At 35.5% G+C, this 26903-nt stretch overlaps 1 protein-coding gene across 7 annotated transcripts in view; it reads right to left on the bottom strand.

Annotated features, from left to right (window-relative positions):
- The window catches only part of LOC106079466 (nitric oxide synthase-like), a 229719-nt gene that overhangs the window by 6146 nt on the left and 196670 nt on the right, over positions 1-26903 (bottom strand). For 6 of the 7 annotated variants that reach the window (XM_056005594.1, XM_056005595.1, XM_056005596.1 and 3 more), the window contains 18 exons: positions 18903-19004; positions 18040-18234; positions 17505-17605; positions 16710-16854; positions 14790-14894; positions 14476-14525; positions 13819-13959; positions 12944-13118; positions 12062-12206; positions 11843-11921; positions 9933-10126; positions 8454-8623; positions 7350-7560; positions 6304-6391; positions 5583-5716; positions 5275-5432; positions 4229-4420; positions 3600-3764 (listed from right to left, as the gene is read on the bottom strand). In XM_056005594.1, the coding sequence (XP_055861569.1) occupies positions 3600-3764; positions 4229-4420; positions 5275-5432; positions 5583-5716; positions 6304-6391; positions 7350-7560; positions 8454-8623; positions 9933-10126; positions 11843-11921; positions 12062-12206; positions 12944-13118; positions 13819-13959; positions 14476-14525; positions 14790-14894; positions 16710-16854; positions 17505-17605; positions 18040-18234; positions 18903-19004 (2550 nt within the window). Of the gene's footprint in view, positions 1-1086; positions 1141-3599; positions 3765-4228; positions 4421-5274; positions 5433-5582; positions 5717-6303; positions 6392-7349; positions 7561-8453; positions 8624-9932; positions 10127-11842; positions 11922-12061; positions 12207-12943; positions 13119-13818; positions 13960-14475; positions 14526-14789; positions 14895-16709; positions 16855-17504; positions 17606-18039; positions 18235-18902; positions 19005-26903 lie in introns of those variants that run through there. The other variant, XM_056005597.1, reaches the window with a different exon arrangement.

The raw sequence follows: 26903 nt of genomic DNA on the forward strand, positions 1-26903 counted from the left end.
AAACAAAGTAGCAGAAGTGAAAAGTTAGTTAAGGGACATTTGATTGCATCCTCAATATATTGAGTTTTTTTTTTCTTTTTAAATCAATGTTATCATATGTAGCCTATATTTGTGATGTGACCTAATGTAAGGATTTGTGACCTAAAGTTATGATGTGTGACCCAATAATAGAATATATATGACCCAATGTTAGGATATGTGACCCAATGTTAGGATATGTGACCCAATGTTAGGATATATGACCCAATGTTAGGATATGTGACCCAGCGTTAGGATATGTGACCCAATGTTAGGATGTATGACCCAATGTTAGGATATGTGACCCAATGTTAGGATATGTGACCCAATGTTAGGATATGTGACCCAATGTTAGGATGTGTGACCATATGTGACTTAAATTAGACTATGAGACCAAGTGTTAAAATAAATGACACAAGTCAATGTCAAAAGTGTTTTTCACTATCATTCATAAGTGAATTATCATTCAATCAAATTTTCTTTTGACTTTATTCTACAGAAACTTTTATTAGGTATATTTACTGATATTTTGTTTTCAGATTTTCTCTCAAAGGTTTCCTAAAAAGTGCTCTCATCCAAATGTTCCATTGAAAATATTTTATTTTATATATTTTAACGAAACAAATCAGTTCAGCTCTTTCTAAGTTTAATCTGAAAACCTTTTAAAAGTAATCCACTTTTTCATTTCAATGTACATTATAAGTTGCCCACAGGAGAAAAAAGCGAAAAAAGAAAGTATTATTACAGTGAAAAACAACAACAAGATAAGCCAAGCTATTAATGAAATAATATTTCTAAAATTTGGGACAGAATGCAAATGAAACAAACACTAAATACTAGTTTTTAAAAAGCAAGTGAAAAATGTCACTGACTGAGACCAACATGACAGAAACCAATAAACAAAGAGGAGTACATGAAACTAAGAGAAAGACAATGGACTGCATCAGTGAACTAAGGAGGTTAGACCGATGCCATTGAACTAAGTGTGAGCCAAAGGTTGTATACAGTTATTAAGTGTATCCAGAAGGACAGACACACAACACAAAAACATTTTTTCTGGTAGCCTACTTGAAGATTAACTTAGGCATTACTGGAGGTACAAGTTGTTGTGGAACTTGTCGTCTGGAATCAAGAAATTAATGTTTAATTAATTAACTCTATCTACTAGTACTGAATGAACTTGCAGTCTGAAATCAAGAAATTAATGTTTAATTAAAACTCTACTATTACTGACTGAACTTGTAGTCTGAAATCAAGAAATTAATGTTTAATTAATTAACTCTATCTACTAGTACTGACTGAACTTGTAGTCTGAAATCAAGAAATTAATGTTTAATTAAAACTCTACTAGTACTGACTGAACTTGTAGTCTGGAATTTAAAAAAAATTATTAAATTAATTATTTAAATGGTTAAAATGAATTAAATAAATCTGTCTACTAGTTCTAGCTGAACTTGCAGTCTGGAATCAAGAAATTAGTGTTTCATTAAAAAAAACTCTGTCTACTAATAGTGGCTGAACTTTTAGTCTGCAATCTAGAAAAAAATTTCATTCAGATTTCTGTATACTACAAACAACACTTGCACTTAAAATTATTTGCCTCTCCAGGTTGGACATGTTAAAAAAAATCTCTATTATAAAATATAAATGGTTTGTTTTTTATCTTACTAGTTCTGACAAGTATATTCTATGCTGGAAAGACAAAACAAAAATAAAATTTTAGTATGTAGATAAAGAAAAGGTCATTGCTTTTTATGGCTTTACTCTGCCTTTCTCAACCGCACACAATATTGTTCCCAATAGCTTAAGCAAGTAATAGAAAAAAGTACACTCAGACCTTGCAATCTATAGGGAGGATGATGTAAAGGTCATCTGTTTCTATGACCAATGGTTAGCAAGGGTGTCATGTGGCCAGCACAAAGAACAACCGTCTTTACTTTCCCCAATTAAGGACAGGTACCCACTAGAGTTCAGTGGACTAGGGACGTCGTAAAAATCCCTAAATTAAAGATCCCTGTCATCACTAAGCTTGTAGCCCGGGACCTCTCGTTTCTAAAGCCAAGCACTTTACCACCTCAGCCACCATGCTAAGCTAAGTGCTAAATCTTGGTAATATTGTCTGCTGTAGAGAGAACGTGAATCTATTTTTTCTAAACTTAATAGCAAAAAATTTACTCTCAAGACCATTTCTATTTTCTTCTGCTACCAAAATGTATATATACCAGCTACCAGCCTATATGCTTTTTCTTCTGAAGAACTATTAATCTAGAGCAACCTACCATTGTCTTAGGCACAAACCAAGTCCCAAGAAACATTCAAGAAATGGCATAAAATTTGTTGCAATTTTTAGTTGGCCACTGTTTAAGAATGTCAATATGTTTCTCATTGGAAGTGCTGTGCACTCTACAAAAGTCTTTATAAGTGTTACCATTATTATTACAAGAAATATTGAAGCAGCGCTGGCCTTAAATAATTGGAGGCCCTAGCCAAAGTGAATTTGGAAGCCCCCAATGAAATGGAAAAATATAAGTAGCCTACGCTATTTTTTTTATAAATCTAGTGTACTCCAACATAACATTCGGAACAAGTTTCGCTATTTCTTCTTTAAAAAAAATTGCTTTGAGTCCAGTTGGAGGTCTTAGGCAGCTGCCTAGTTTGCCTACGGGTAACCCAGAAGTGATTGAAGAAACATTCTAACCATGTAGTTTCAGCTCATCTAATATTAATCTGGACACATCTGAATTCTTTTCAGTTAAAAAATTTGTACAATTGGTCTACATATCAGGTAATAGACATAGATAAAAAAATATGTGATCAAAATAATAATTTTATATGTGAAGCAAAACACTGACTGGTCAATTTGAAACACTTTCTTATTCAGTTTTGATATGCCAGGAAAACAAAATAAAATGTGTTAATTATCAAAGTGGTGTGTTTGTTTGAAAAAAAAATATTAACATGAAATGTATGAATACAAATTCAATGCCAAATGGTCTATTTCAAGAAAAGGTTTCAATAATAACTTATGTCGCAGAGAGAGACATTCAATGCCAGAGTCTCTATTTCTAGAACAAGTTTCAATGATAACTTATGTAACAGAGACAAACAAACCAAAATATTAAGGTATATAGGCCTATTTAAACTTCTTACAATGTACAGAAGGGACATCACACAATAAATTATTAATTAGTGCTTGAGCTAATTAGATATTCATGTAAGAGGACTACTCAAAGCAGGGAATTTTGGCAGAAGACTATTGCTTTCTGGGTAATTAATTAGAGTTCTGCTAATGTAGCTCTAGAAAGTGAACGTAGAGAGAGCATCCATGTTCATGTCATTGTAAGTGTGTATTTTAGTTTATAGGTGCAGTAAAGAGGATTAAAGCCATTTTTGACTTTTGATATCGATTGTGAAATCCATCTCAAGGAATATTATATTTATATATTTTGCAATAAAGTAATTTGTGAGTGGCTCATCTATTGATAGGAAGTGTGGATCTATTTAATGTTAACTAGAGAATAATAATAAAAAAAACACCATAGATCTAAAGATTTAAAATTGAACTGTTGTAACTAGCTTACAAAAAGTATTGGCTTAGCTCTCTCTCGAAGGGCATCCAGCTTGCCCGCCCGAACTGCGGCAGTCAAGTACTCTAGTGCCAGCATTGTCTGATCTTTGGATCTTCTGGGTTCTCCTGGTTTTCTGATGCTGACACCGAAGATGTCTTCGTGGAATCTGTTGGCCTCCTAGCAACAAGGAAACATTAACAACCGACTTAACACAAATCATAGCCATAAAAAAATTGTTAAGTAAACTTTGAAAAGACAGATATAAAAATAGATATAGTTCTCAACTGGCAACTAAACTTGTAAATTATAATCTAATAATAATAATAATAATAATCTTTATTTTCCGTATGGAAATTTGTCTTACAATTTGTGCATTACACCAAACAAAAAACATGATTACTATAAGAAACCAAAGTGTACATTCACACCAGACTCACTCATAATTTACATGTGACAAAGTTTATACCAGATTGTTCTTATTTAATGATTTGATTGCCAGGGGAACAAAAGAGTGTTTGTGTCTGTTTGTCTTTGCTATCAGTGTCTTGTATCTTATTTGATTTGCAGAAAATTTTGGGGCACTCATCTGACTATGAGACATTCTGGACATCAACTGGACCACATAACATTCTTGCACTCACCCTTAGTTTAGTGACCAATTGAGCAGCATTCTCAGCGTCCATTTTGCCCTGGTCCTGAAGAATGACCTCCAGGGTTTGGGTCACATCATGAGCCATAGACACGTCTCCACATACGTAGAAGTGTCCACCTTTCTTCACTATAGCCTCATACACGTATGGTGCATTGCTGAGTAGAATATCCTGGACATAGACCTGGACCATAGGTAGTATTAGACAATTTAATTACAGTGGTGTTTTAGACATAAAATAATGTAGACATTACTGACTAAAATATTTTAGAAATACATCTTATATAATGGAAGATTTTTAGTTGTAGATAATATTTGGCAAGATTTTCATTTCAATACAAGGTTTTATTAATGAATAAATTGTCCTTGTTCCATTGATTTTAAAATATGTGCAAATCAATAATGACTAGCCAATAAATAATCTTAAAGAGACAAAACCTTTAAGGTGTACAGAGTTAAAGACATTGGGCAAGGCAGTAAGTTTCCCTTTCAGACCTTGTGATCTATGGGGCAGATGATGTAAAGGTCATGTTTCTATGGCCCATGATTAACAAGGGTGTCATGTGGCCAGCACAATGACCAGCTGTCTTTACTTTTCTCTAACTAATGCTAGGTATCCATTAGATTTGGGTGGACTTAAAGGTGCCCTGTAGATCCTGAAAGTAAAAATCTTAGTCTTCTCCAGGATTCTTGGTTCAGAAGCCAAGCGCTTTACCACTCAGCTATCACACCTCCAAGGCTGTATATTTTTTTGGCCTCAAATTATTATTATTATAGCTTTTATATAGTGCTACTTTCATGCTTATAGCATGCTCAGAGCGCGTTTGGTCCAATCTCATTTGTGGACCGGTGGGGGGGAAGGGGTATCTAGGAGTTGGTTTTCCGTGCTGCCTTTAGGCGCTCAGTAAACACAACTCTGCCCGAGTCGGGTGTCGAACCTCGAGCCCCCTTCTAGGTAGCCAAGCCAAGCCAAGTTCAAGCGCACTTGGCCTCTCGACCATGCTTCCCACCATTCAAATAATTCAAATCAATTCATACCTTAGGTACATCAAACTCTCTGGACAATGCCACATAGAAATTGGTCAATACTCCAGCCTTCTCCATGTCTTCCAGCTCCTTGCCATAGATGTTGTCTTGTCTGGCCGTCCTGCAGCCAAAATACAAGACCATGTCTCCAAAGTGTTTCTTGTCTTCAACTGGTCAGTGGGAAATATAAAAAAAATACATTGGATGCAGTGATGGTGGGAGTGGAGGTCATATCAGATTCTACATGCTACATAAGTGATAAAAGTGAAATGACAAAGAGAAACATGAAGTCATCAACCATGCTTCTACACTAAACTTACGTGAAGGCACATTCATCATCTCCATATCTATCATCCTCTGCTGCCAAAATGACCTAAAGGGAGCAATGCCTGTACCGGGACCAACCATGATGATAGGCAACGAAGACTTTTCTGGTAGATGGAAGCTTGGAGCACTGTCAAAACACAAATTTTAAAAAATCTGGCAACATTAAAAGAATGGTTACATCTTAAAGCTTTCTATGCAAGCTGCAATTCATTTGAGATCTGGACAGTGTTAAAGCCCTTTTGAAATGTATTACTTTTGGATAAAAGGTAACTTGAAGGCTACAAGAAATGAAAATTACAAACTCCCTAAGGGCAAGGAATATTTAGTTTCTTGGTTCAGTCACCCATCAATTATGAGCAAGATTATTGGCGCATGCAAGACAAGAGATGAGCTAATTGAAGGGCCTTAAACTAGTTCTTCAGGATGTAGTGTTGTCTCTAGATCTGGTCTGCAGACAAACTTCAGGAGATGAAGACATGTCCTAGAGCCTAATGACAAATTCAGATGACAATAAAAGAGACAATGTCATTACTGCAGCTTAGAAGAACCATTCTAGATTGGACAGCACACAACAGACAATGCTGCAGCACAAGAGAAATCATTCTTCGAGTGTTAAGTTTTGAAGTTGAAGAATACCTACACGCAAGAAGAAACAAGTGTCAGGTCAAAGATTGTACTCACAACAAGTGTCTGTCTAACAAAGATTGTACTCACGCTCTAACTAAACAAGGCACAATGTTCCCAGGAGCACACCGGTTCAGCCAACCAGAACACACCCCTTCATGTTGTGCACCAGCGCCATCTGTCATTTGAAAATCAGTGAACCTTGTTCACATAAAATAACTCGAGACCACTAATTAATGGCTATATTAATTTGTCTTTGGTTAGAAAATTTCAAGTAATTAAATTTTTTATAGTTAAAAATGATGGCAATGTCTTCAATTCTGAAGATTTAGGATGAGAGCAGTATTTCGTTTGACTAAGCTGACCCAGTTGCGACCTACAAATTTTGTCACATCTAATGCAGACAAAGTGGATCTACATATTCTTATAATGCAATCTCTAAAAAAAGACTATCTTTATGATTCCAAATTCTCAGCAGATCTCCAAATCAGTGACACAAGTCCTAAGAAAATGACTTTTATTTTGTTTTCATCTCTAGCTGTAGAGGCATTGTGGCTGAGTGGTAAAGTACTTGAGGGTCCTGGGTTTGAATCCTTGTGAAGACCGGGATTTTTTAAATTTCAGCTTCTTTGTGGCGCCTCAGAGTCAACCCAGATCTAATGAGTACCTGACATTAGTTGGGAAAAGTAAAGGCGGTTAATCGCTGTGCTGGCCACATGACACCCTGGTTAATCATAGGCTACAGATACAGACGACCTTTACATCATCTGCCCTATAGACCACAAGGTCTGAAAGGGGAACTTTTTACATTTATTTTTCCATTAAGGACATAAAAATCTACTGAGCAAATAAATTGCGATTTCTCCTTTTTTTTTTTGGCCAAGTGCATAAAACATCTAGTCAAACATTTTGATCAAACATAGTGCATAGGAGTCTAGTGAAACATTTTAAATCAAATAGAAATGTAGTCAAACATTTAGATCTTTACTTTTTTTAATCTCAACCAGTCATAAAATAATGTCTCTTTCACTCAGGCTTAGAACTGAAACTTTCGCTAAACTAAGTCTACAATTCACTTTCATCAAGTTCACAGAACAAAGCAGTCTAAATCGCACACAGCCAAAAGAAAGTGTTACCGTGAGTCCTAAACCTGACGACGGCTATAGTGGCATGAACCTCCCCAGGGCACATTTGTGGGGATGAGCTGATGCTGTAGTAGCGCTGCTGAAGAAGTGGAAGCTGTGTCAGCAGCAGGGAGGGTGGGACCCTGACAGAGGTGAACTGCTCCAAGACTTCCAGCAAATTGGGACTGAGGTCATACTTCCAATCTTCATAAGCTTTGGAATCCTGACACAATTAGACAAGAAAAGAATAAAACAAAGACAGTAAAATAATGACAGTTGCTGCAGTTAAAAAAAAAAATCATTAGTGAATGGCCTAATAAAATTGACCTGATTTTCCTGCATTTGTTTTAATTTTTTTTTTTTGTTTGGAATCTTTATTATTTTAAAATTGTACATATAAAAATGTATATTGTCAATGAGCATGGCTGCTTGGAAGTAAATCAATGACATACTTCATGACCATTTTCTTCCATTTATCCATAAACCATATCCTCTTTGAATGCCCCTCCCTAATCCACCTTAGGCAGACCCTACTACCACTCCAGCCCAACATAACCAACACCCTGTACGGCAGTGCTGAACAACTGAAGAAAACAGCACACTTTTTTTCCTTGGCACAGTCTGCAAAAGAGCTCACAGCTCAGCAGCAATAAAGCTGGCTTGAAGAAGAATCTTCTTATCTTATATGATCCAGACGTTACTTCAAAAAAGAAGATGATTACGTCCTACACGTGTCTCTAGGTCAATCTAGTCATGCATGTTAATCAATGACTTAAAACTCATTGGTTTTCCAGGCCGATTCAGGACCAATAAGAAATTAGTCACAGATCTATTTACAAGATGAGCTTCCATTCAGCCGGAGTACTCTATGCTTCAGACAAGGACTGTGAAAAGCTCCTGCTTAGAGAAATTCTCAGTGTTTAAAGAATTTATGGGGTGCTCTTTCCCTCTGATACCCTGAAATGTACATTTGTCAAAGGTACCAGTACTCTTTGTTTCGTTAAAAACCATGTTTTATTGCACATGCCTTGTTCAACTCTAAACGTCTATTCAAAATAAAAAATCAGTACCTTCTTTTAACAAGTTATTGTCACAATTTGTTTTTTTTTCGCTTACCGTAGCCAGAACCTCAATTTTCTCCTTGTCCCTGTCTCTAGTTGCCTGTGTGGCAAGCAGTTGTAACAACGCCTGTGATGGTGGAGTTGTTATGTCCAGGATGTATGTGAAGGCTGTCCTCAGACTACAAACTGGCATCTTCTCAATCTGTGACCAGCTTTTATTGGTGCCTTGAAATACAAACAAAAAAATACAATACCCCAACAGATGAAACATTACAGATATAAGTTTTGCTGTTCAGATACATCAGAAATTTTCACTGTATAAAAAAACATGGTCTGGATTGAGTTTTAGCTCTAAAGGATGTTAGTCCCAGAGAGAATTTGGAGACTACCATGTAACTTAGTGTATCATAATTTACTGAATGCTGGCACTGCATTGTAGGTTTAAAAAAAAAAGATACTGTGGTGAACAAATAAAAAAGACTTAGATTAGTTATGGTCACTAATTTATGGCTAGGCTAGCACAGTGACCAACTACCTTCATGAGATGTCAGGTATCCATTAGAGCTGACTGGACAGCAGTGTGGTGATTGTGTTTGTATATAGTAATGTAAACAACACTTGATAGAACCTTGGTTGTAAGATTTAAGGAAATCTATGTTTATTCATTATTATTTATTACTATTTCATTGGTTGACTAGGTAAAGTGGGGTGACGGCCCTTGAGATTTGTTATGGTTGTCAGGGACCAGAGTTTTTGTGATTGACTAGTAGGAGTACACTATAAGACAGTTCTTTATAGTTGATGTATATTTAGAGATTCAGCTTTTGTTGGCGTTATCTACAGTTATAATTATTCCTATCAATTTATTAAATAAATCCTTTTCCTAATGCATCCCTGGTGTGTTGCATACGTTATGTGTCCATGTCAAAGTAGGCTAGGAGTTCACAACAAGCAGATTCTACTGATATATCAGGTATAGATAGGCCTATCTATCACCAAAACCAGAATTCAAACCTAGAGCAAGAAGTTTCAATATCCCTTCTATTTGAGCATACCATTCCATTGAAAGCTAGGTAAAACTATATAGAGATATAAACATTTTCATTTCTAAGTGTCCCATCAAAACTGATATGAAATTTGTTTAACATCATTTCACAGGGGAAAAAAATTTCAATAAGCTTTGCTTTAATATAAAATACATATCTGTATAAATGAAACAAAATATTCTTAAATTTCAAACATTGAAAATATCTTTATGCATCAAATTTTTTTTATATACATAATAAAAAAAAAAAAAGAAAATTTAAAAAAAATCAGAATGAAATGTTTACACTATATAATAGTAATATTGTCTTCCAAGACAGAAGGAGCCATATATCTCTATCTATCTATCTATCAATATCTCTCTCTCTCTCTCTCTCTCTATATATATATATATATATATATATATATATATGGATATAGATATATAGGTATAGATATATATAATATAGATATAATAGAACAAACCAAAGGTCAAACATCTGGAACTGACCTAATGGTGTGGATACTTCATTAAGAAATTCTGTGCGTATCACTTGGTCAGGGTTGGGAGCATTGTGCAGACGTGCCAAGAGGGACTCCACTAGATCTGGAGAGTTGGCAGGGAATATTCCAAGGTGGTCACCGGGGGAATACAACAGCTCTGATGCACCTTGGGTGTTGAGTTTCACTAAGATGGTCTGCCGACTAAAACAACACAAAAAGTTATCGCAACAGGAATTTTATTTCAAAGTTAAAAACTCAAAATTTATTCTAAGGATTTTGTTTTAATAGTTAAAATATAATGTTTACAACAATCTTTGCTCTTATAAAGTAGCCTAATTGTCTAATTTATGAACCAATTATAAAAATATTTTTGAAGAAACATTTTCATTATTTTCATACTGATTTTAATTAATAATATTTTAACATGGATACAAGAATGAAACTTTTAGGTGTTATTCAGAGTTACATTTCAAGTACTTATTCAGTTTGGTCGAATAATTTCGTAGCTCTTTAAAATAAAATAAGATACTTCTTACATAATACTAAAAAAGGGTTCAACATCAGTTTATAAACCTAAAAATTGGGGAGCATCTAAATAAGGAACACCATTAGACCTTTTAATATTTGGAAAGTCTGGATTTGCAATTCTTCTTCTATTTTTCTTTAGCTTTTTTTAGGCAATTTATTTTTATGTTCTGCTGAGTAAATATTGATTCTAGTACTGACAACTACTTTATAAATATTGGCCAAGACTTGAAGGTAGCAGAGAAGGAAGGTAGGCAGAATTCAAGCCTTTTGAAAGAATACTTCAAATACTTAATCTATATAGTTTTAACTCCGGTGCGGAACGATACGGTTAATGTGTGTTCAACCTACTGACACATGTGACTCAGGCGAATGACACAGGTAAACAGCTGTCAATGAACAAGGGACAGTACTACGAGTATATGCAAATATGAACCGTGTAACAGTCATGTGATCAAAAGCCTTGGTGGACCAGAGATATTGTGTAGGAAAGGGCAGTGTAGTCCAGGACAGCAAGGAAGGTGCGGTACAATGCGAGTCCTTGAGAATGTAGCTGTAAAAGTCTAGGAGTAGGCAGAGAAACTTAAGTGATTAGTAGGCAGTTCGTACAACAAAGCATTTATAGTTAGTGTAGCCAATTGTGTAGTATGTGGGAAGCGTGGTCGAGAGGCTAAGTGCGCTTGAACTTGGCTTGTCTTGGCTACCTAGAAGGGGGCTCGAGGTTCGACACCTGACTCGGGCAGAGTTGTGTTTACTGAGCGCCTAAAGGCAGCACGGAAAACCAACTCCTAGATACCCCCTCCCCCCCACTGGTCCACAAATGAGATTGGACTAAAGCGCTCTGAGCATGCTATAAGCATGAAAGTAGCGCTATATAAAAGCTATAATAATAATATTGGCTGTTGATTAAACTACAACATTGTTATTTAGAACTCATGTTGTCGAGTTCTTGAGTTAGATGTGTTGTGTTTAGCAGTGTTGACAGAAGGCCTGGTAGAGAAAATCATAACAATATGAAAACTTTGTTAAGGTGACTAGCCCCCATGCCAACCTCGTCTGTAACTAATGATGGTGTAGCTTTTATTAATCCATTTAAAAATCTATCCAAATTTGTTTTTTTTTTATCTTCATGCCAACTACACAGTATGGTTATACTAAAATAGGTAAGTAAATTGTAAGTCTTTGCTTAGAATGGTTCAGCATAAGAAAGGAGGTGTCTTTTATTTTCCTTAACCCTTAAAGTGCTGAGGTGTTTTACAGTGAGTGCAAACAAAATGGAATTACAATTCTGATGTTTAGAGGCTAAACTACCACACGCGTTTTAAGGGTTAATGCCATTGTTTTTATAGCATTGAAATATTAGGATTGGTTTTAAGTCACTAAAGATCTTACTCTGAATCAGGAGCTTGTAGCTGAATTCTTTCTGTCAAGATGCACGGCAGAATTTTCTTGCTGTGAACTTTGGATAATGCTGAAATTGAGATTGAACAATAATGTGAAAAAGAAAAGCATTAAATAGGTTGATGATAATCCTGTTGACCAAAACAGAATGTTTAGTTAAATATGTTAGTGGCCACCCTGTTGACCAAAACAGAATGTTTAGTTTCTAACCTTCACAAATGTCAGGTTCCTTCCCGTTATCAACTGGTAATATTCTGAACCTATTGGGGGACCAGCTGTGATCACTGTTGTTTAGAGCCCCAGTGGCCTCGCTAATGTTCACATCATCACCAAGGCAGAATGTTTCACAAGCAGCCTGAAATAGAAAGTGAGAGGTCAAGGTCATGACGACAACCAATTTAATCATGGGTTTCCCATTTATCGAGACCATGGTTCTAGTTATATTCCTACAGCCATGGACAAGAAGAAGGTTACTTGGTCCGCTTGGATTATTATGATACCCAGTCTGTCTGGGTATGACATCAACGAGGTCAAAGGTTACATAGTAAAAGATTTTAAGAATTTAGATGCTGTATCAAGAGAAAGGTGTCTATATTCAAAACGCACATGTTCCCCAATACAACATTTTCAAAATGTTACTTTTTTTCAGTTAATCACATTCAAATGAACATATATTTGTTATGAAATGTAAACATTTTGTTCGTAAAGTGCTTTACATGTTTCAGATGTTCATTCACCTTTTACTTTCAATCCATCTCTGGCCTACAACAATATTTATAACCAGATCCAATGCTCAGTGAAAACACTAAGTAACTACAAGCTGAAACTTCACTAGAGACCAATGATATCACTCAGATAACTAACATTGAAAGCATCTTCAGCCCAAGTTCTAAAGCCTCCACTTAGTTCAAAACTCACCTTGAAAACACCTACAGCCCATGTCCTAAAGCTTCCACAAAGTTAGCTAAAAACTCACCTTGACAACACCTTCAGCCTATGTCCTAAGGCTTCCACAAAGTTAGCTAAAAACCCACCTTGAAAACACCTTGAGCCCATGTCCTAAAGCTTCCACAAAGTTAGTTAACAACCCACCTTAAAAACACCTTCAGCCCATGTCCTAAAGCTCTGCTCCTGGCCACAAAGCTCATCTCCAGCTCCAATGGGGAAGATCCTCTCAGCCCCAAGCTCATGAAGAATTCTGTCTATGTAAAAACCGAAGGCTGCGAAATGGGGATAAGCTTTAGATCCCAAGGCAAACACTGAAAACCTGGAAGAAGAAATAACAGTTTATCAGTGGACTACATTCAAAGTAAAAACAAGAACCTTTGTTCTCGAGTGTTACAAGAATGGCATTTTTAAAAAAGTCAAAACAATTATTTAATTGCTGTGAAATCTTAGATTGCTTAGACATTTTTGTTTCAAATTTAACATTATCAAGGGAAGTAATTATATAATTATTTAGAAAACATGAATAGCTTCCCTTTCATTTAGAATCTTAGGAAATGAAAGACTGGAACAATTCAACAGCACCTAGATAGGTTAACTTCTTGTTTTCTAGATTAAAATAAGCACAGAATGTAACTGGCTGAACGGTCAGTGTATCTGGAATTCAAATGATTAGCTCAAACAGTCTAATCACTTTAATGTTTTGTTTGCATTGTTTCTTAAAATTAGATCTCAAGATTTAAATTGTACATTGGAACCAAAACATAGGAAGTATATGTCATTGTACCTTAGAGAAAATATGAAACCCAATAAAAAGAACTGTTATTTCCATATCACCTGCTATCAAAATAGTAATCCACTTTATCTCAAAAGTGTGTATAGTCTTACTAGCTCCAGGCTAAGATGTTCTTGTATTTAATCTCAGTTTATAATCCCCTGACAATCAATAAACAGCATCTCATCTTTTTTTTTAAATGTCAAAACTTTGTCCCCAACATCAAATGACATCTGTCATCTCATACCTGACATTGCCGAGAGGTCCAGTCAACATGGCCAAAGAATCCTCAGTTTTGTCCAGGTCCCCTGTGTCCAGTTTAAAATCCTTTTCACTGGTGATACTCATGCGGACATATGTGCTGTGTGACCTGGTGGAGTTGAGATCTCTGAAAGAACAACATGAGCAAGAAATGGAGTCAAACAAAGTTGACAGCTTTACTGTCTAAGAACACTGTCAAAGAGTTTGGCTAAAGTATTTAAGAAACAATGATGAAGTCATTTACTTTATTTAAAACATTAAAAATACATTTAAAGATTTTTAGATTAAGAACTTATTTACATTATAAGAAGAGAGCTCATAAGCTAGAATTGTGATAGCCCAAGAAATTAAGCTGGTCAATCAGAGCTGGTAAAGGACAAATTTAAATTTTATTAACAGCAATGTGCTAACACATGATAAAATGGCTGATACTCTTACACACATGTGATAAGTACTATGTTAATAATTCCTCATTTAATCTGGAGGTCCAAAAGGAAGACTTAAGATCAGCCACCGCGCCTCCAGAACTGGAGAGAATGCATCGAAAAATTTGCAATGCCAAGATTCTAAGCTTTGAACATTAAATAAATTTTCTAAATTAGCTTATAATATCAATTACTTCCTGTAGATTCTAGAAACATACCCATTCATGGAGTCTGATGGCTTCATTTCAAATAAACTTTTTGATAGCATCTGAAAATCAGGTCAAAACAAGATATTACAATAAATCTTATCAAATTCAATTATAAACACACTACTTTAAGTGTAACCAAACATAGAAATAGACATCAAGTTTTTCTGTGCTTTACAAAATACTTGATAAAACTTTGACCTTTAACAGTATTGATTATACATAATTAATGGTTTGTAAACACTTGCATGAAATATTAAATAACCAATATTTGTAATGATATAAGCAATGAAGTTTACTACCAAACTGCAAACAGAAAACTTTACCTCCCCATTCTCCGGGGGCTCACCGTTACCGAAAGTACTTGTCACAACCAGAACAAGAGACTCATGTTCCAACGAGCTCACATCATAATCTTCCATGCATAGAACCTGCAAGTAGAGCAAGGAGAAATGATAATAAAAGAACCCCCCAAAAAAAACTTGATCAGACATGGTTTAAAAAAAAAATGAAATTATGAAATCTTGTTTGAAGGAGAATGTCTCTAAAATTTATTTACATTTCAATCAATCAGGTTAAGTTCCCCTTTCAGACCTTGCAATCTATAGGGCAGATGATCTGTGTTTCTGTGGCCAATGGTTATCTAGGGTGTCATGTGGCCAGTACAACAACAAACCGCCTTTACTTTTCCCCAACTAATGTCAGGTACCCATTAGAACTTGGTGGACTTCAAGGCGCCCAAAGATCCCGAAATTAAAAATCCTAATCTTGACCAGGATTCAAACCCAGGACCCCCAAATCAGAAACCAAGCCCTTTACAACTCAGCCACCAGCCACCAGCCTCCAGAAATAATTAACCAATGAAGCAACCAATTAAAAAAAGCTACCAAGCATTGTGTCTACATTCCAAGCAACCAGAAGAGAGTAGCTACTCTGAGAAAGGCTAAATTATTTAATTTAAAAAAATACATAAGACATTCATACAGAAAAACCTGCTGGAACAAAGTAAAAAAAAACACACAAAAAACACAGAAGACTGTGTGGTTGATGTGAGAAACATTTCTTCTCCTACTCACTTTTTTTTATTCGAACCAATTCATGGTAGTGGAACACACTGCTATTTCTAGATTTCCCGTGCTCTTACACCAGAGGGAAATATTTTTTTTTTACCTCCATAGTTGAAGCTAAATCTAAATCTTTACCCAAAACCTCCCGCAGGATGACAGGGGATGGCAGCGGGCAGGGTATGAACTCGGGACCATCAAGAAAATTAAACAACAGATAGACATCCAACTATAGGTAATCTGAAAGAACTTGATTAAGCCCTAGAGGCCCAAACATGGTGTTTTTACTTTAGCCCAAAAGGGGTTTCCTTAAGGTATGTTCATACCTGTGGGAGATAATCTTTATAAAACTTATTTCAAGCAGCAATGTTTTCATAAAACAATACTACATTTTTGTATACATTTGTTATTCCAAAAAAGAAAAAAAAAAAAAGAAAATGTTATTTTTAGCTGAAAAGTATTTATGGTGATGGATTTTTTTTTTTAACTTTGGAGTATTTTTGAAAAATGCTTTTCCTTTATCATTTTGATGTTTTCATTTATTTTTATTTAATTATTTTTTTTTGTTTTTTTTTTTTTATCCTGCTCTAAATATTAGTTTTGAAAAAAAAAGAACTAGATTGTTGTCCTTTAGCCTTTGACACAAACTTTCAGACACAATTAAAAATTATAGCTTTTATATAGTGCCACTTCCAAGCTTATAGCATGCTCAGAGTGCTACAATTCAATCTCATTTTGGACCAATGGGGGGAGGGGTATCTGAGAGAAGATTTTTCCGTGCTGTCTTTAGGCGCTCACAGCTCTACTCGAGTCGGGTGTCGAACCTCGAGCTCCCTTCACCAAGCCAAGTTCAAGATAACTTAGCCTCTCGAACACGCTTCCCAATTAAATAAATTTATTCTCTTCAACAAAGTTGACAGCTTAAATCCTCTACTGTTGTAATTATTTTCTTTAACATCCCATGTTGAATTAAGAGTTTATATGTTCAGTCAATTTTTGTTTCTTGAATCATGGCCAGGAATTTTATTTAAAAAAAAAAAAAAAGGTTGTCTATACTTTAATTCAACTTAGTCCAAATTAATTAGGCTCAAAATAACAAGATTCGTATTAATGATTCTTTTCTATTACTCATCCATTTACTTACAGCAAAAAGTAGAATTCAATAGTTCACTTGTTTATTACCTTAGCATCAAAGGCATGCTTGAAAATTTCACACAGGGTGTTGGCGAACCGTTCAGACTTGCCAGTCTCAGTGGCAAACAATATCGTACACTTGACTCGACGAGCTAAGGCCTTGCCCATCAGTTTGGCCGAGAACTTGACAGCTCTGAAGTTTAAGGGAATTGTAATTAATAAGAATCTGGCATGATTAAAGTGTTACTTTAAGATTGTGTCCGTAACTTGACAGCAAAATGATATTAATTTAAAACCCAATAAATCTACTGGATACTAAGTCACTTACGCTTCCTTCCTCTGAAAAAAAATATTTAAGTAAACAAATGTGATCACTCTGCCAGATTAATAGCCAGTCAGTACCCATTTTATCCCAATGCTCTTATATCAAGCTCTTATGAAAAAAAAAGTTTTTGTTCTCAATATTGCAATAAATAATTTTCTTATCTCCCTTTTCAATATCCATCATTTTCTTATTTTATAAAAAAAAAAGATGTTTCTTCAAAGAAGATGACTATGACCTACGAATGTTTTCCATAAAACAAATGTGTACAAATACTCCTTCTTCCCTAATGCTATTAGGGCATAGAATGGGTTGCCTGAGCTAGCCAGGAAAACCAGTGACTTGGCAGAATTGAAGTCATTGGTTAATATGCATGACTTAATGCATGACTTGTAGGACATAATCATCTTCTTTTTTGAAGTAACGTCTGTATTATATAATCATCTTCTTTTTTGAAGTAACGTCTGTATTATATAAGATAAGATAAAACAAATTAATTTTAGCTAGCCACTTTTTCTTACCTGGCAAGTTCTTTGAAGCCAAATTTTCTCTTAGGTTTGTCTGAAGATTTGGGCTTGTTGTCCCTGTCTTTCTTCCACACATGTGTCCTCCAAGCATCTTCCTGATAATTGGTTAATATTTAATAAATAATGAAATGTAATAAACTATCAAATATCTCAGGCATTTCATTTAAACCTACACATGTTAAAGGTCAAGGTGGTCACTCGTGGTAAAATAACATTAAGAATCAGTGTAGACATGAAAATACTGACAGGAAGGATTACTACTCCCATTGTGCCATGGCAAGAAGCTTTGCTGTTTCCATACTGAATCTACCACATAAACCCACTTCTAGCACTAAAGAATTGACATTGTTATCAAGGCTTATAAGATAATTTCTTTCTGGTAACCTTATTTAAATAATACCTGAAACTTTGTTGTTTCCATACTGAATCTACCACATGAACCAACTTCTAGCACCAAAGAAATGACATTGTTAACAAGGCTTATGAGATAACTTCTTTCTGATAACCTTATTTATATAATCTAGCCTACCTGATACTCATAGGATGGTTTCAGCTTGTACAGAAGCATCTCCTGGTGGAACACTTCTAGAATGGAGCCACTCATAGGTGGCACCACCCATACCCAATCACCTGGACACCCTCCTCGCAGCTTCTGCTCATTCTCCATGTGTTTGATGAAAGACTCACTGGCCGCATGATGATCTGTGATGGTCACTCCACTAGACTAGAACAAAGTCACATGGATATTATTCTCTAGACTATTAAAGGGTTGTTCTAGTCATAAAATGACAACAAACGGTTTGTTGTAAATTTGTATTAGCTACAAGTACAAACATAGAGTTGTCATATTTTTTTTCTGATGATTAAAATAGAGCTGTTCTTTCTCATCTTGTCTAAAGACTAACATTGATTCTATAGGACTAGTTTTTTTTTAAACTTGATGGGTAAGTATTGAATTCTTTTTTTTTCTTTTTGGGTGGAGGTTCTTTTCCATCAAAGTTTTAGCTCATTCTAGGTCTAGAACTAGATCTAAATCTAGATCTATTTGATTTCAGCACTCATTCAATAATCACTAATTCAGTAATTGTGATTTACTTTTCAATTTACTTTTTTTTTTTTTTTTTTTTTTACCGGTAAACAATAAAACATACTAGATCTACATACTAACATAGTAACATTAACTATTAACATAGGACATTATAGTAAATATGCTTATATGCATTATTATTATTTTTAAATATTATAATAGTCATAAGATTTCAAAGATAATTTTTATTTGCTTTTAAAGCCAATATGTCAAGCTTTTCTTAACAAAAGTTTTTGACAAAGTTGACTTTTTTTCCTAAGTAGATTTAAATTAGATCTTGATCTAGACTTTAAATATAGATCTACCTGGAAGCTGTATAAAACTGCAAGATTGATTTCCACAAGAGCCCTGTCTTTCCATAGTGAAGAACTCTTCTTTGTATCGAGTCCCATTTTTGTGGCGATTGGCTAAGTGGGATTTTTTAAAAAATTTAATAAAATTTACATCATACTTGTACATAAATCTGGTCTAGACATCACCAAATTGTCACACACACACACACACACAAATGATATCGTTAATAAACAACAATTTCTTAGCTTATCTTATCAATTACAGACCAGCCGCCTTTACTTTCCCCAACTAATGTCAGGTAGACAGATACACATTAACGTTGGATGGACATATAGGGGCGTCCAAAAAAATCACAAAATTAAAAATCCCTAGCCTTCTACGAGATTCAAACCCGAGACCTCCGGGTTTGGAAGCCACAAGCGCTTTAATCACTTACCCACCAAGCCCCCATGTGTGTCAACATGCCAATGATTTATTTTTTTCATTTTTGCTGATGTTTCACCTACGTAGGCCTACCTAAAGTGCCATAGGCTTATATCTTATATTGTGTGAATAACAATATTAGATCTAGAGGTCGTGCCGCAGTGGAGTATCTAGGGTGTTTGATGCCTACAGTGCGGCAGCTTCTATTGATTCTCTTCAAAAACAAAAACAAAATAAAAAGCGAAATAAAATATCAAAGACATTTTTTTCCTCGCAACAACCTTTATTTCAGACTTTGGTGTTTCAAAAAAGGTTAATACATACTGGGGTGAAAGTATGATGCCCTTTGCCCCATTTACACCTGGTGCCCAGTGGGGCCTGCACCACCCCCAAATCGCTACGTAGATGGATCACAAGTTCGAATCCCTGTGAAGACTTGGATTTGAACTTCGAGACTTCTACGACGTCCCCAAGCCCGCCCATATATATCTGATATTAGTTGGAGAAAGTTGTGCTGTCCACATGACACCCTCCTTAGCCTTGGCCCATAGAAACATAAGATGTAAATCATCAACCCCCACAGGCCTAAATGTAGAAATAGACTATCCTAGTTTTTAAAATACTAAACCTGCCTTTCAATGCATAGACGCAGGGCCGGTCTTGTAAACTATGCAGCCTAACCCTATATACGTCAGAACCTGTGGGCTGTGGAGACCAATAGTTCGTTGGCACGTCGTACAGACATCTGACGTGGCAACTAGCTATTAGACTAAACTGCCCACAGGCTGCTACGTTACAGGTCACTTTTCAGCCTTCTATGATGATTGCTCTCGCTAGGGCCTCCGATTGGTGGGGGCCTCGCACAAGACTCAAAATAATTTTTAGAGAAGAATTAGCGAAACATGTCATCAATGTTGATTGGAGTACACTAGGTTTTGAAATAAATTGCGTAATTTTCCTTTTTTCACTGTTTATTTCTTATATCTCTCTATTTTATATGAAGCCACCAAATTCACTTCTCCTAGGGCCTCCGATTATCTAAGGCCGGCTCTAAGATACGTGTGAATGTTATGTGTACTATAAACGTGTAGTGTGCTCTGTCTGTTTTTGCTTGTGTGTATATTTTTGTATGAGTTAGTAGTTTTTGTTTTTTATTTACTCATAAGAACCAAGCGGAATTTCAGACTTGCCAGTCACTGAAAAAAAAAAAAGCACATGAAAGTCAAGGAGGAGTTAGCGCCTCTAAGCGTCACACGTAATCTTGAGTTATGCCGCTTGGAGGAGAGCTCTCACGGGCAGCCATGCCGGTCCAGTGATTTAATTAATCTCGCGCGATTGTCAAATTTGTCCTTTAAACTTGCTGCGTTAACGGCACATTTGTCGTGCGAATACCAACCAAGGGAGTGGTGTGTGGGGGAAATAGCAACCGTTGTGTAGGGACCGGTCCAGTGATTCTCAAACATTTTTTTTTACCAGTACACCTTAAAGAGACTTTATATTAAAGATAATTCTTGCATTTATATTTGCTCGATCAATATACAAACAAATAGCAGTTTTGTGTGTGTGTGTGTGTTCGTAATGAAATATCTTCTTTAAACTGTGAGGCTCAGTGAAAAAGAAACGCTTGCCTGCCTATCAGGGGGCCAGAGTTTGAATCCCAACTCGAGCTGAAGTGTATTTGTTGAGTGCCTAAAGGCAAGATGGATGGAAATCCGGGTCAACAAATAAGATTAGACCAAAGCACGCTATAAGCATAAATGTTGCACTATAAAAAAGTAATAAAAACAAGATTACAAAGAGAGTTTGTGTTATCACATAAACTCAGAGGCGGCCCCAGTCGAATTCACCCACGGACCAGCAATATTCAAGCCAAGGTTTTGCTAGTCTTAATCGACCGAGTACTATCAAAGTTATGCGTACTGTAGGTGTATAAAACTCTTTATTCAACCTTCAATGAAGTTACATCTAGATTCTGGTAATTCATAGTCTAAGATGCTTACAAATGTTTGTGTAATACATGCGTGAAAAGGCACGGGACAGGGTTTGTAATATTCATTTTCTAATGCTTTGCTTACATTCTCAAGTCAGGGGAGATTATGGTTGACTAATTCCTCAAATTACACTTTTGATCTCCCCTTAAAGTAGGCCTATATCAAATAGTGTGTCCCTTGCAAGTCATTCCAATGTAAATGGTTTGTAACGCAAGCTAATGTGAACTTATAATCCAAGTGATTCTTTCTGGAAATGACGTAATTTTGATATTTATACCAAAAAAAAAAAAAAAAAAAAGCCTCGACTACCTACATCCCTTCAAGTAGCTAAAATTTCGTCGTAAAAAAACGCAAGCTAAAAATCTATGGCCATATTACGATGTCTTTGGTGCTCGCAAAGACCTTCTTTCAAGGAACAGTACCAGGAAAAAGAAGAAGAGTCAGACAGAGAAATCGATGGGAAGACATCTTTAAGGAATGAATGGGTCTGCCGTTGAAACAGGTTCTACCTAAGACAAAAGACAGAGACGAATGGAGAAAGACGGTCGACGAATCTTGCATGGTGCCCCAACGGACCAACAGACTAAGGGATTGGTGATGGTAATAGTACAAAATCTCCTCTTCCATAATTCTCGATTTTTAAGATCCAGTTTATGTTACTGAAACGATAAAAAAAAAGTATAATGGAAAAAGAAGTTGGAGCAATGTGCGGGCAATGTAAGGTAACTTAATTTTAAAAATCTAAGAAAATGTAAATTAGAAAGATTTGAAAATAAACAAGAAATATATTTTAAAAAGCTTATCTAAGGGAGAAAAAAAACGCAGTAAATCCATCTCTCTCTCAATAATGGATAAGTTATTTCCCCTCCTTGGTATCAAACAAAATAATAATCAGCAATTAGTGGACCTCATTCACCAATCTAAAACAAACATCATTGGGCCACGCGATTCTCTATCTCTTCTAAACATATTACGATCTAATTTTAAACAACAATGGTTATCACGTGATAGTTTTTTTATGTCGTAGTTTTATCAATATTATCACGTGACCGTTTGTTTTCGAGAATAAAGTCCATTGACTAATCGGTTAATTTTGTAATTGATTCATGTTTTGTTAGGTACAATAAATAATTGTTTCAAACTTCAACTTGAGCCGAAGTTAGGTGCTGGAGAAATAACGTTATCAATCATCTAAGGGGACAAAATCCTACATATTTAGCCATATCTCTGAATACTGATGAATTATTTTTCCCTTGTCGGCATAAAAAAAAAATCACCAAGAATTAATTGACCATTTGGTCATTTTTTTTTTTGTTAGCCTTTGCCTAGGAATAATTGTGCTTTATTTTCGCTTGATCCGAGAATGGGTGTGAGAGAAATAACGTGTTCAAAGTTTTTGCCAGACAGATAGACAGACAGACAGACAGAGTGAGTTGAGGTTAGCTTTGTACTAAAATAAACAATGTCAATGAGAGCATAGTGAAAGTTCACTGTTGCCAACTAGTTATTACACCGAGTCACCAAGACAAAGAAATTCGACATTGGATTTTACAGTGCGAAAAAGAGCACACGTCATGTTAAGAGTTTAAAAGACACGTGGAATTCCTGATGTAGAAAACAGGAAGTAGAATGAATAAAGTTAGACTTAGAGGTCAGTCAGTCAAGTCAAGCAGACAAGTAAAGTCAAGTTAGTAAGAAGTCAAGAGTTATTCTTTGAACCGAGTGGTCAAGTATATTTTAGTCCGGGATGGACAGTAGCGACTTAGAAAAGTCTGTAGTAATTTCAGTTAGAAAGTAACTTGTGGGCAGTTGTTGCCAGTGGTCTTTTTGAGACATGTATTAGTTGATCTATATTTCTACACAGAGTTACCCGCTGAGATGCGGACGTGATTGATTAGTAACTGACATATATATCGAATACTTTTGATACCGCTGTTATGCGGATAGGATTGTTATTATTTCTTGACTTGTAGCACTAACAAGGAGTGCAGTGTATTATTATTGTTATTATTATAGTAAAATAAACTTCATGTTGACTGCTGAAACGGACTTGAGTCAGTCGTATAGTTTTGTTAACCATTAAAAGGGTTTATTAAGATACTTCTCTTATCATCTACAGATTCATTTCACCGGATACACCAAATAGAAGCTATTTATAGATTGCCCTCAAATATATAAATATCTCCAATAAATTCAATTTTCCAAACATGTTTTTTTTTTTTTAATTAATTGGTGTATACTGTAACCAATAGAGATTTATTAGATTGTCAATACAATGCCATCAAATGAAATTTATGTATAATTTCTTTGTGGTCTCAAGATGTCTAAAAACTAGATTGTTCCATGAAACACCGCACCCCACACCCCTCTCCCGGCCTAAGTCCTGGTCCCTTTTAATAAATTTGAACTTGTTTTGATGTCGTGGAAGTACTCAGCACTTCACGTGCTCTGTTTCTGGGAGTGTCAAGAATTTCTGATAAGCGCCAAGTTAGTAAAATCGTAACACCTGTTATGTAGTTTTTTTTTTTGTGTGGTAAAAAAAATATAGGTCGGTGATTACACAAAAGAAAAATAGGTTGCAGACGTTGACCTCTATTATATAACTTCTAGCGTAAAAGATTATTATTATAATTGTTTTTTTAGTTTGGTATTTCTTTTAACTGTGAAAGTTTTCAGTTCAATTCCATGTCAAGCGAAGAACTAAATACTTTTACACCCAAGAGAATTGTCTTTCTAAAGTTTTAAAGAAATAATTCAGTTAGACTTTCTAAGTGTGAAGTCCAAACATTTTAATTATAAATCCCAATAGACGAATCTCTTTAAATAGACCTATAGAGGTCGTGCGGTTTGCACGCTGGACTGTCGTTCGGACTTATCGATGGTCCCGGGTTCAAACCCTGCCCGCTCCCATCCCCCGTCGTCCTGCGGGAGGTTTGGACTAGGAAGTAATTATCTTCTACTCTGAAGGAACATCCGAAATATGCAAAACATTTTACAAACATTTTTTTTACAATAGAAAAGTATCTGGTCAATCATGTGCCAGAAAGGCTTGGGGTCTATCAGACAATTTACTCAAACAAATAAAAGCAAAGATGTTATGGCATTAAAATGCAGAGAACAATAGATCGTGTTAAAGACAGCCAAGCCATACAGTTGACGTAGGCCTACTTTTTTTATCTTATATAATGCAGACGTTACTTCAAAAAAGAAGATGATTACGTCCTACAGGGCAAATGTCGTCTAATGAATAATAGTAGACAACAAAATATGATGGAAAAGTATAAACAAATATAGATTCTACTGCACATTCTTTTCCAATCCCAGAATGCAGCAAGAACGGAAGTGTTGTTCAAGATAAAAAGGAGTTTGCAGTTTTAACCAAGATCAACACGTAACTCCAAACAGGACTGATCTTATGCAAGGTGTATAACAACTTAAGGAATGTGTTGATTCAAGAATTTCAAGATGATATTAAAAACTTAGTACAAAGTATTTCAGATTACCAACAGTAAAACTTCTTTTTTTTTTCCAACCCATAGCACAGCTCATTGAGACCTTCTTCAAATCTCACGAGCGTCTGCCTCATTGGACATCACTTAAGGGTAATCCCACTTGACTGCGCAAAAATTGATGACGTCAAATGATGCTTTCACGAAGCTTACTGTTAATAGGCCAAAAGCCTCCACGCCATTGTCTGCATGTGTGTGATCGGAAGTAGAGATTTAGCAGCTCGTGTAAATACGGCCATTTTCACTGTTACACATTTTGTGTAGCAGAAATAGAAAACGTGGTTTCTAATACAGCGCCATCTTGTTGATGCAAATGCAGGGCTGGATTCAAGGGAAGGCAGACGAGGCTAAGGCCACTGGGCCTCCACGAGAGGGGGGCTCCCACAAAACACCTTAAAAAAGTATCCGAATATCGACGGATCAGAAACTTAATTTGTTTTACACGTTTGGTACATTTGTTTTGCATTTTTAGCGTTTCAATCCAGGGCCTTACCCTACACAAATATGTAAAATACACATTTTTTGTTACCAAAATATACATATAATTTTTTTTTAAAGAAGGAACATTTGTTTATTTCCTCTAAAATATGGTACGGTGTTAGATATAAATATTATAATTAATAATTGGATTTTTTAAAATAAAGCTTTTGAAAAAGTGTAGGGGCCTCCACAAAAGTCTTGACCAAAGGCCTCCACTTATTTAAATCCGGTCCTGTGACAATATGTTGATGCTAATATTGTACTCTCTTGCTTACAGGGAGGATAGGTCACAGTACACTCTATTGTTTTAAACGTAACAGAGATTTGACCCAGACTCATTTGTTGTAATTATAAGTACAATAAACGCTGTCAGGCGTTGTGCTTATCACATTGCACCATCGTAGACCGTGGGCCACAGAAACTGCACAAAATTGACTAATCCATAGAAATGTAACTATTTCTAGGGAAATTGACATATATTTTATAAAGCGAATTAGAAAATAATTATTCAATCTAAAGTGTATATTCAATATAAAGGGGGTGCGGAGTCTTGGCTTTCGCACCCTGAGTCCACCCAGCTCTAATGGATACCTGACTTTAGTTGGGAAAAGTAAAGGCGGTTGGTCGTGGTGCTGGCCACATGACACCCTGCTCGTTAACCGTTGGCCAAAGAAACAGATGACCTTAACATCATTTGCCCTATAGATCGGAAGGTCTGAAAGGGGAACATTACTTTTTTCTGTCTAGATTTAGAACCCCATTAGAGAGAGCAAGTAGCAAGAGAAAGTTTTGAGCTTTGTCTAAAGCGTAAAGGGTTAACTACCTTGGAATAGATTTAAAAAAAAAAATAGTTTTTAACACTTCAGACTATTTTGTTTTAAATGATGTATTTGATCATAAAAACACACAATATGCATTTGAATTTTTTTTTCTAAATGAATAAACCACCTCATTTTTTTTTGGCTAGGACAATCGTCCATAGTAGTAGTCAAACAATGTCATTAGTCAGAAACTATAAGTTAAATAAAGTACTCAGAAAGACACAAAGATAAAAGCACATTTCTTATTCCATACGCTGGAACAAATTCGTACAAGTGCTCCATCTTTCCTAGTGCCATGTGAGAATGGAATGGGTTGCCAACGACTTAGCAGAGTTTAAGTCATTCATTAACACGCATGACTTAATTGACGCACGAAATGCGTAGGACGTAATTATATTCTTTTTTGAAGTAGAGTCTGTAATATATAAGATAAGATAGACAGATTGTTTGATAGAAATTGTGAAGCAAAATATATTCCTATTATATACTTTACAGTACGAAACAAACCCATACTTTCAAAGAACAGATTTAATATGTCTATTTTTTTTCCATTCTCCATGTTCAAAAATAGACCTCAACTTTGCATTGAGTGTGGCCATTTGCAAAAGGGATATTTTTGACACACTAATAAAAATAAATACAATATAATTGTTAGTTCCCTTAGAATAGCTGAAACCCTGGGCTTTAATAAAAAGATAATTCAATTTTAACAGCAGTTTATATGCCAAACTTTAGCTCTATGGGATAATAAAAGGTTGTCAAAGTAAATGATTCAAACTTTGCGTTTT

This window comes from Biomphalaria glabrata, chromosome 12 (assembly GCF_947242115.1).
Source record: "Biomphalaria glabrata chromosome 12, xgBioGlab47.1, whole genome shotgun sequence".
In the NCBI taxonomy this organism is placed as follows: domain Eukaryota; kingdom Metazoa; phylum Mollusca; class Gastropoda; family Planorbidae; genus Biomphalaria; species Biomphalaria glabrata.